The sequence below is a fragment of the Aphanomyces astaci genome (genome assembly GCF_000520075.1).
Source record: "Aphanomyces astaci strain APO3 unplaced genomic scaffold supercont1.25, whole genome shotgun sequence".
In the NCBI taxonomy this organism is placed as follows: Eukaryota; Oomycota; class Saprolegniomycetes; order Saprolegniales; family Verrucalvaceae; genus Aphanomyces; species Aphanomyces astaci.
In genome coordinates this window covers 401,948-412,508 of record NW_009798288.1, presented here as the reverse complement: position 1 = coordinate 412,508, position 10,561 = coordinate 401,948, and the positions used below count along the sequence as shown (strand labels likewise).

The window sequence follows — 10,561 nt, the reverse complement described above, 5'->3', positions numbered from 1 at the left end:
GACATAGTCATTTCGTAAAACACTGAGTGATTTCCTAATTCACACGCAGATTTGCGAATGATTATGTGTACACGCGTTTACAAAGTCATGACTTCATTGCTGACTTTATGCCTTGAACGTCAGTCCTTGCCTAATACATTCGTTGTTGATTTGCAACGACATAACTTCCAAGAGCACTTTGCTCTCCTGGATTATGCAGAGTCTTTGGCTGAAGTCTAAGTCACTGGGTTAGAAGACTATTGAAATTTAATTGATTGTACATATTTTATTCAAGGTACTTAGACTTGCGAATTCAATTGAGCATGAACGCTACTTTACGTTGACGCAGCACAATGAACTATGAAAGTCGACAGGTCTTGAATCGTACAACCCTTTCTGAGATGCGGAAGCTTATAGTTATTGCCCCCGAGCACCTCCATGGATGTTTCCATAATCTTTTGTAGCGTGACAAATGTCTTCGCCAGAGTTTTGACAGGCATCTAAAAAAATGCACATTCAACAGCACCAATGCGTTCCTCGATTGTACGAGTTCTCTTCTGATACTGCAGGCTTTGAATAGCATTAAAATTACCTAATTCTAGAACGTTGAAATCTGGGCTATTTGGAGGCTGGTTTGACATGCTGATACGGTTAACACCGTTGGACCGCAAAAGATGGGTTGTCAAGCGCCGGTGGGGGCCAGAATTATCGTGTTGAATTTGCACACCTCGATGCAGGCAACCTTGGGGGAATTTCGCCACAATTGCAGGCACCACATTGTTCACAACACAGTCGAAATAGACATGTGAATCGACAATTTGCGGCGTGACAACAAGAGTCCCTTTTGGGCGATTTTTACTATTTCTAGCTGCTGGCAGACGTTGGATAAACGGCCAAATACCCAGCTTGCCATCGAATTCTTGTCGTAGGTGGGGATCGTTCCGGGGACGTGCAACGGCGGCCAAAAACATCACTTTTGTGATACATCGTTTGGATTTGGCGGCGCGATGGGCCAGTTCTTCATCTTCGTATACGTAGAATTTTCTCTTAGCCTGAGTCAAAAAGAACCACTTCTGATCGATATGTACCTGATTGTACGTATTGTCAAAGAAGTGTCTCCCTTTTGACCCAGGCAAGTGAAAATTGATCGCAAAGCGCAGGCGCTCGGTCTTGTTGGCGTCCGTCAAGAATGGTTTGACATGGCTTGATCGCGCCATGATCTTTTTGGTTGCTGCCATGTGGCGCATGATGGTCGTCTTGGATATACCACTGTGTGCGGCCAGGGAGCGCAGTGTTTGGCGATCTTCTTGGGGCACGGTTTTAATCGTCGCTTCAATTACTTCGGCGGATCGCCGAGCTTTCGACCCAGAATTGCCTAAAAGAGTAATCCTTTAAAATTGCATACTTCTCAAAATTCATGGTTTTCATTCATATATAATTTTATAGAGGTCATACCTCGAATTTTGGCAGCGATGTCCGCCATGGGAGCGCCGTGGAGGAGAGAGAGGCGTCCACGTTTCCAGAGTCGCGATATGGTAACCCTGTGGCACTGAAAGTGCCGAGCCACATCAGATACAGCACCATATGGTAGCTGGTCGTGGTGCATGCGTACGAGAAGCATCTCGTAAGCTCCGCGACATTCGTCCTCGGAGAGATTTCGTAGGTGACTTGCTCGGACCAGGTTTAATGTTGAGTGTGTGGTCGTGGGTGATGGCATAGATCAACATTGTAGTACAGAAGGTGCAGTCGACTGGGTGTCAAATTAAGTTATGACTATCTGGCGCAAGAATTTGATGCCTCAAGCACTCGTTGGCATTTTTCCCGCCTCATAACTTTTGAACCATAATGAGTTTTTGCACTCACAATGCGTCCAATCAAAGCTGAGATCCTGCGCTGTCTAAAGAACTAATCAGAAGTGCTATCCGAGTTGTTTTAGAAAAATTCCGCCAATAAAACGAAACTGTAACGATCATTGTAGACCAGAGTAGTAATAATTTACGGATAATATTGAATTAACACTGATATATATGCTATCTCCAGAACTAGCACGACACTTACCGGTTGGTTGTACTATGACAGGGAACGCATTGTTCATTGACCAAGTCAGATCGACGAACAATACGTTGCCCATGGCCTCGTTTCCATTTATGATGTATCTAATTGTGTGCGAAGCACGCCGCAGTATTTCGACGTAGAGTTGTTTCTAACGAACGCCCAGGAAAATGTGTACTGGCCACTCATACATCCGCCAAAATTTGAATCGGAAACAGTTAGCTTCGGTGGACGTGTCGTGGGCTTATCCAAGATATCTGGCGAAACGGTCGGCGCATGCTTGTTGTCGCCAGTTGGTTTTTGTTTTGTTCAGGTACAGTATCGAGGGTGTTGCGCTACGTGTTTGCATGCGTTGGCGTTGGACCCACCCGTCCGCAGGACCACATCGACTCAAGCGGCTTGAGTCGCTGTGGTGGTCTTGCGGACAGTGCGAGGTGGATCTTGGCTAAGTGCGACATACTAGTCCATCATGTTGGCAGGCGTGAGCGATGTTGCCTTTGCTGTCAAGTCCAAATGTCTAACAATTCTCTCAAAGTACATACTATTATTTGATAAAGGGAGGATTCGCATTTCATTCGTAAGGTGCTCAGTAAACCAAGTGCCCAAGACGCTAGCCATCGAATTGTTGATGGGTTCGACCCCCGCCCAGTACGTGGCCACGTGATTGCTACTTTATACCGTAACGTTGACGCAAACCTTACATGTCGATCGCCTCACTTATGGATCAAAATTGGAACCGCCACGACAACACGAGATAACGTTATACAATGTACATTATACGCTACTTCAAAATGCAAGACATCTTTTTCTACTTGAGGGGGCACTTGCCCGTGTTGGGGTCCAACACTCCGTTGCCCCCTGCGATACGGTAGCACTTGGTGGAAGGGAAGATGGACATGATGTTGCTGGACACGGTGAACGACACGCAGAAGAAAAACAAGGACACGAGAATGAACCCCGCCACTTTGCTCTTGCCACCGCGCGCCTTCAGGGCCTTCACTTCTGCCTTTTGGGGAGGCAGCAAGAACAGCCAAAACAACGACGCGATCTTGGACCCATACGAAATAAAGTAGACGTACGTGACGTCCCACCGCACCTCGAGCGTGTCGGACTTGACGTCATTCTGACGTACTTTGAAGAACGAGTTAACATACTTGTAAAAGATGCTGGCAAAGGGCCCCGAGAGATTACTCACAGTGGAGATCAGGCCGTACGTGGCTCCTTCGTTGCCCTTATCGGCGATTTCCACGGCCACATACGTGGAAACGATAAAGCGGAGGCCATGGGGAAATTCCTCGGCCAGCCCCACTCCATTGAAGAACCACTGGTTACGCACGACGTCCCAGATGGTGAAGAATACGACAAAGCCATCGACGAGTACCATCCCGAGGGTACCAGCTGCGATGGTCCAGCGCCAATTCCAGTGAAGCCCCCATTTGGCCACAATCACCAAAACAGAGGCAAACACCATATTGCCAAAGATGTCCGAGAGCGCATCGTTGAGAGGTTCGACCCCCGCCCAGTGCGTCTGAATGGGTAACGTTGCAGTGGTTTTGACGCCATTGAACACGTTGCTGAGGAATCGGAACAAACAAACTTGCCACATCACGCGACTCTGGAGAGATTCCCAAAACTTGCCCCACCATAGGGGGAAGGACACAGATTCAGACTTCTTCTCCACAAGAACAAATAATGTCGAGAGCACCACCAGAACACATGGCGCCAAGGCAATGCCGTACGGAGCATTCGGCGACAACGCAAACGAAAATGACCCGCCGTAGTTGGTGCCGTTCAGCCCGAACGCACTCACCAAGTGACCGAGGATGCCAGTGAGCGTGCGCACGGTGTAGATAGCGGTCTGGATGCGGCCGCGGAGGGCAATGGGTTCTCGCTGGGCGTACTCGACCACCATCGCGTCCGACGCACTCGCAGCCAAGACGTACCCAAATGCTATAAACATGGACAGAAGGATGAACAACGTGCCGTTGTCGGGGGCGGATAAGTTGAAGTACTGCAGCTCGGGCTCTGGCACCTCTTCCAACGGCGTACCACAATGCTTGGTCTTTTCGCGGTTACAAAATGGTTCGCCGAACGGCGTAAACGCCATCACACTAAGACAGATCATCGTGATGGTCCACCCGATCAAAATCCACGACTTACGACGGTAACCATAGATGGGGACACAATCCGACAACAGGCCAAAAAAGACCTTGAACGACCACCCGATGCGTACCAACACCCAGTACGACGACGTTTGGTAACCCTCCAAGTTGAGGTAGATGTTGAAGATGGGATAACGGAGCGCGGGGATTAAGCTGTAGATGATCCCGATGGCGCCGTACTGTATGAACAGGGCAAACGCTTCGCGGGAGAACAAGTTTAGCGCACCCCCTTCAGCCAGCGCCCCCTCTTCCAGGCCCTTGGGTGATTTCGCTTCGACGTACCCATCATCATCTTTGGCCGTGTTCGATTGGATGTACGACACGCGCTCCTCCAAGTCGGCCGCCTCCTTGTTGCGGCTTGCCATGGAAGCCCGTTAAATTGAAAATGAATTGTTCGTTGTGCCTCCAATTAGGGTAATTCATTTCGTGGTAAGACAGGCGTGTAGCGAATAATCACAAACAAGAAGGGTGGCAAATCATACGGTTAAGTACAATTCCCTCATTAAAACAGTTCCACTGTTGTTTTGACCCGAAATACTGTTTCAATATGATTTATAAGGAACTTTGTATATGCTCAGACCACCTCTTAACCCCGGAGATTATATGTACTCACTGGGGGTGATACACCTGTAATTTGATTGATCGAAAGTACTTTTTTCGAAAATTTCATTGGCTACTTCGTTACTGCGTCAATTTCACTGCTAACGAACGATGTAGGGTCTGGACGAAATATAACAAATGCTTGGCGAACATAACGCACATGGCGAGGATCAGTTGAATCACTTGTGCAGCAGTCGAGAAATTCCGTAAATAACCTGAACCGAATGGAAAATGGTGTAACTACAGTAGTACTGTACAGAGCCCATTACAATAGACGATGATATGGGTGCATTCAATTCTGATTGGTTACAATTAAATCGATCATATCTTTTGCCTCAATACAAACATCGAGTAAAAGTACTTCGTCGTTGAACAGGCCTCGTTAGGGTAGCGGCTCGGCCTTGGGCCTACCTACCGCTTTTTTCGACGAGAGACATTCGGTGAAGTGCACAATCGGGGCTCACTCCTCGCCAAGTCACCGCCTGCACAAAATTATACACACGACCTCAGCTACGCTGCGGTGGGCGCAATTTTGTGGGCGGATGCTCGGTCGTCGCTCGCAACTATTCCCTCCGTCCCACAATAATAGTTCGACTTTGGGGAGGGTGTACATGTCTTGTCATTATATTTGTAGGTAAAATTCAAATAGGCAACATGTTTGTGTCCGTGGCCAACTTGAAAAAGGGCAAGGAAAAGCGGCAGCTGAGGTTAAAGCTAAGCCAGCTGAGGTTAAAGCTAAGCCGTTGAAAGTACCTTTGGCGAATCGTACGACACTACGTGCTCTATCTGCACAGACCAGTAGGAGTATTTCGTGAGTGCAATATACTTACGAACAATCTAGGAATAAGTCGCGGATCACTCCATCGATATCTCAAACTGGGGATGTTTCGTGCGCATTCTAATGCGATTCGTCCACTTTTGACGAAGACGAACAAGTACGCTCGTCTAAAGGCTGCCTTGGGCTTCGTCAAGCACGATATGGAAATACAAGAGCTAAACTACGCCCATATTGACAAAAGGTGGTTCAATCTTACTAAGACTAACCACAGGTACTACCTCGTCCCTGGCGAGACCACGCCAGGATAGAAAGTGCAAAAGCAACCGCTTCGTTACCAAGGTTATGTGGCCGTTGAATACAGGAGAACCTTTGTGCGATGGGAAGATCGGTACGTGGCCGTTCGAAGCCGTGCTAGAACAGCGCTCGAGCAATAATCGCACCGCCGGATCACATGAAACAAAGCCAATCACGGTGACCAAAGACGAGTTCCGGGAGTTTCTTGTCCACAAGGTCGTACCTGCCATGATCGCCAAGTGGCCAACGAACAATCGTCACGACATGATACAGCACCTCAACGCCCGAGCCGACGTCATTCCGACTTCAAGTTGCGCTACACCTTGGCGGAACTATGCAAACAAGGCTGGAGTATCTACACACACCGAATTCCCCGGACACGAAAATCCTGGATCAAGGAGTTTTTGCAGCCACTCAATCCCTACAACACCAGAAGTCAGCACGCTCAATCGACGAGATTGTGGCCCATGTTGCCAATGCCTTTGTGGAGTACTCGTTTGAACGTCTTGGTAGCAAGTTTTTACGCTGCAAAACGGTCTTATCGAGACCATGAAGGTCAAGGGTGACAACTGTTTCGACGCTGCAAAGCTGTCTTATTGAGACCATGAAGGTCAAGGGTGACAACACCTACAAGATACCGCACATGGCGAAGGAGAATAAGCAGCGACTGGGAATCTTACCTCAGAACGTTATGTGTTCTGTCGACAAATTTGATGCCGCACGCGCTGCCTTGGTCGGAGCGGACAGTGAGCGTCTGGAACGAGAGATTGCTGCTGAGCTTGCGGAGGCGGTCGCGGTGAACGAGCTTGCGTGCCAAATCGAAGAAATTGTGTTGATTTATCCCCACGGCGTGGACGACATGATTGGTGCCCTGAACGATGTTGGCATTGAGTCGATAAGTATTGATAAGTATATAGTGTCGATGAGTGTGATGAATAGACGCTCATGCAGATAGTGGTGTTGGTAGTCCGTAGGCTTATTGTGCTCATTGGAATGGTTCTCGGGGTAAACCCCCCTCTTGAATCGATTGGCGCTGTCAGAATTGCATAATTCGACAATTGGATATTTTGGTGTCCTGTGAGAGGTAGCGGGGTACAAGTTCTTCTTTCCGGATCCGGATGTCTACCCCTAACCCGCAACAAACAAATGGTGTGTATTATCCGAACTTTCATTCATTATCCGGTTCAGCCTCGTTATCCGAACTATCATCCGAAGATGACGTATAATGTCCCACAGTTCTTCTTCTTTGTACCGTTACACCTCCAAAAATAAATCATTATTTTTGGCAGTGAAATGTACTATTCTTTTTCAAGGAGCCATACATCAAAATTCTGATTGAACCATTATTGTGGGACGGAGGGAGTATAAGCCTTAGTCTATGTGGAAAAAAGACAAGAAATACACAGTATTGAAACCGGGGCCTTTCAGACCCTATGCTCTTCCCACTAGCCGACAATGACTACTATGAAAGAAATAGATTTGTTGTGTACAGGTCAGATATTTTTTTGAGAAATTTGAATTATAACCAATCCGATTCGACCATACCCATATCACTCGTCCCCTACAGTACTATTTATAGCACAGAACAATTGTACTATTGTTCCGTAATCATTATTACCAAATCCAACTGTAACCCCGGAACCCCTGGGTTCCTTGAGCTTATACAGTAGTGTATATAGCTATACAGTATTGGGATATTTCAGGCACTTGCGCCATTCCTACTCGGTTCTCTGTACTAGTACTAGTACTAGTATTGCCATGGCCGGAAACAACAACTAAAAGATACCACACATGCAAAATAAAGCGCTGGCGGCCAAAGAGATGTTGCCAGATGTCGTGAGTGTTGACGCAAACATCGTGAATCAAGGGTTGGAACTCCTCTGCGCGACAGACATGGTGAGAAAGATTGATGAACTTGAAGCTGAGGTAGCAATCGCTATGGAAATGGGAGAGTTTAGCTCTCAGATAGAAAAGCTTGCAGTTGATGCTGACTTGGAAGAAGACTTGACAATGATTTGGCTCACCTCTTGGGCCTTCAATTTCATTAATATATTTTACTTGCATTTTGTAAGATCGATATTTTTATCGCTTGTATCTAGAAAACTACTCTTCTAATTAAAGTAGCTTTTTAAGCTCGCGTTTGTAAGGGTCAAAAAGTGTCTTTTGCTTTTAACTATGATGAAATTTCAAATGACGTCATTTCTAAAATGAAATCTGATTTGCCTGATGGTGGTCGCTGGACAAATGGCCCAGATTGCCATATCTAAACTACTCTTCTCATTAAAGTAGCTTTTTAAACTCGCGTTTGTAAGGGTCAAAAAGTGTCTTTTGCTTTTAACTATGGTGAAATTTCAAATGACGTCATTTTTAACTCTAAACTACCCATCTCATAAACATTAAAGTAGCTCGCGTTTGTCAGGGTAAAAAAGTGTCTCTTGCTTTTAACTATGGTGAAATTTCAAATGACGTCATTTTTAAATCTAAACTACCCATCTCATTAAAGTAGCTTTTTAAGCTCGCGTTTGTAAGGGTCAAAAAGTGTCTCTTGCTTTTAACTATGGTGAAATTTCAGTGACGTCATTTTTAAAATGAAATCCATTTTGCCTGATGGTGATCGCTCGACAAATGGCTCAGTTTGCCATATTTACACTTTTCAAATGCCCTTGGACATTTTGGATCAGAAATCGCCGAATTTAATGATGTGTTTTCAGAAATCACGACCAAAGGGTCAATGTAATCATGTGTGAAGGACAGGGGTTAGTAGACAACGTTTCAACAAACGGCGACGAGGTTGTGGAAGTGACGCGGTCGTGGTGTCCTGTGCAATACAAATGTCAAGTCATTTGGTCGTGTAGGGGGAACGGCACTCCCACTTAAATGCGATACTTAAACCAAGTAGAAATGTCCACTGACCTGCCATGTGTTTGTTTCGAAACGCTTCTTTCACACACTGTACGGTGCGAGTACTGTACACAAACAAATAACCAGATATATTTCGTCCAGTGCAGTAGAAAATCTCAGTTTTCAACAGGAAAACACAATAGCTAAGACGCAACTATTCTATTCGGTCAATTGTGACATGTGATCGAAGGAATACGAAATTCTCTATCATCATGATATCTCACCCATTGCAATTGACTAACCTGCAATATTACATCCCATTTAGTCAGATAACACTACTTTCAATACGCAAATACAAAAACAATGACACCACTATTCCATTGGTTATATATTGGTGAATAATTAGACTATCGTGGCACCACAATTCTGGCATGGCGTCATTCGAGAATTTCTGTTGGAGGATGCAAGGTATGTTCATGTCATGCGTGTTCTCCGTGTTCATGTCATGCATGTTCTGCTCAGTGTTCATGACCATGCATGTTCTTCTCGGTGTTAGGATAAAATAGCAAATGAGTGGGTCCAAAGTTACGCGGACTTACGAAACGCACTGCAGGTCACATGGGGAGGCTGTTGCACACCGTCCCTACCCCGACAATAAGTTGCTCCCTACGGTTTACTTAGCACTACTCAAGCAGTGCACTGTAGTTTTTACTGCGTACAAGCGTTTTACAGTGTATGATGCACGTCACCTATAAACTACCAACTTTTCACAAAATTTCTGACTTCTATTTCATACTGGTATTCATTACTACAAAATTCAGCAAATTGAGACGTATAATCTACAGATCTCAATGTGGTGAAGAAATCAAATTTGGTGATGAATTGGTCAGAAATAGATATTTACAGTTAACCTAGCGGCAGTTTACATGGGCGCTTGGATATTTGGCAATAGGGGTGGCCGCTGAGGTGTATCTTGATTTTAATATGTGACTCTTATCGAAGAGTGGAGGTTTTATTATTTAACGTACATTTAAGGTAGTTAAACCCAAAAACCAAATACGTTAAATACCGATTTCATGCGTTTTATCACTGCAGTGGGAGGTTAAGGCCGACTTCGGTCCAAATACAGAGAACCGGGGAGAAACTCACCCACCCTAGAAACTCACCCACCTCTAAAAATGGATGTATTTTTATTGCCAAACGATGACCTCCATAAACAGATTTAATGAAACCTAGCCAATCACAAACCATATAAAATAAGTCGTTATGATTGGTGCGTTTGAATTTCACAAGGTATTTTCAAACCCGACAGTTTCAAACGCTCCACCATGCCTCCACTCCGCAAGCAGCACGCCTACACCATTGATCGAAAGCGCGAGTACTTCGTCCTCTTCGACGCATTCGGTGGCAGTGCTCGTACGTTTTGCGCGCTGCATGGACTTCCACGGGAAACCTGGAAGTCGTGGACGAAGCAGCGCGCGAATATTATGAGCACACGCCGCAACGCCAAGCGCAAGACCCTAGGTGGCCAGGGTGCAAAGAGCATCATACCCTTCGAGCGCGACCTCTTGACCTTCATGAAGGACGTGCGGCGCGACGCGGCGCGACGAGCACATACTGACCTCGATGCACATGATCAACTTCATGAAGACACACTACCAGGAGTGGCTGACTGGCTACATGGCGAACAAGGTCGATCCATACAAGTCACTCCTCGGCTTGTGTCAGTCGTTTGCCCACCGCCACAGGTTCTCCCAGCGTGTCCCTTGCCACACGAAGCTGCCCAATGCCGAGATGGTCCAGATCCGAAACGACTTTGCGGCAACGTTCTGGGGCAAGTACGCCGTGTACGAGC

The 10,561-nt window shown here is 46.3% G+C and overlaps 3 protein-coding genes across 4 annotated transcripts in view; 2 read left to right on the top strand and 1 right to left on the bottom strand.

The window, feature by feature from the left end:
• Positions 1-2,800: 2,800 nt before the first annotated feature.
• H257_09897 lies at positions 2,801-4,601 on the bottom strand. 2 transcript variants are annotated; one of them, XM_009836277.1, is made up of 2 exons: positions 4,192-4,601; positions 2,801-4,142 (listed from the first exon to the last, which is right to left on the bottom strand). In XM_009836277.1, exon 2 carries the CDS (start codon positions 4,136-4,138, stop codon positions 2,840-2,842), a length of 1,299 nt encoding a protein of 432 aa, XP_009834579.1. In that variant the 5' UTR covers positions 4,139-4,142; positions 4,192-4,601; the 3' UTR covers positions 2,801-2,839. The 2 variants fall into 2 exon arrangements, with proteins under 2 accessions (XP_009834579.1, XP_009834580.1); XM_009836278.1 differs by having other exon boundaries at positions 2,801-4,601.
• A 1,868-nt stretch (positions 4,602-6,469) lies between these two features.
• H257_09896 (hypothetical protein) lies at positions 6,470-8,742 on the top strand (the record flags this gene model as incomplete). Its single annotated transcript, XM_009836276.1, has 2 exons — positions 6,470-6,731; positions 8,630-8,742. 2 exons carry the CDS (start codon positions 6,470-6,472, stop codon positions 8,740-8,742), a joined length of 375 nt encoding a protein of 124 aa, XP_009834578.1.
• A 1,292-nt stretch (positions 8,743-10,034) lies between these two features.
• The window catches only part of H257_09895 (hypothetical protein), a gene marked incomplete at both ends in the record, with an annotated part of 5,941 nt that continues 5,414 nt past the window's right edge, over positions 10,035-10,561 (top strand). Inside the window, one exon of the mRNA XM_009836275.1 lies at positions 10,035-10,544. Within this exon, the coding sequence (XP_009834577.1) occupies positions 10,035-10,544 (510 nt within the window). The remainder of the gene's footprint in view (positions 10,545-10,561) is intronic.

Excerpts from the sequence above, each read along its gene's own strand:
- H257_09897 (XM_009836278.1), bottom strand. The coding sequence starts at position 4,558 with ATGGCAAGCCGCAACAAGGAGGCGGCCGACTTGGAGGAGCGCGTGTCG.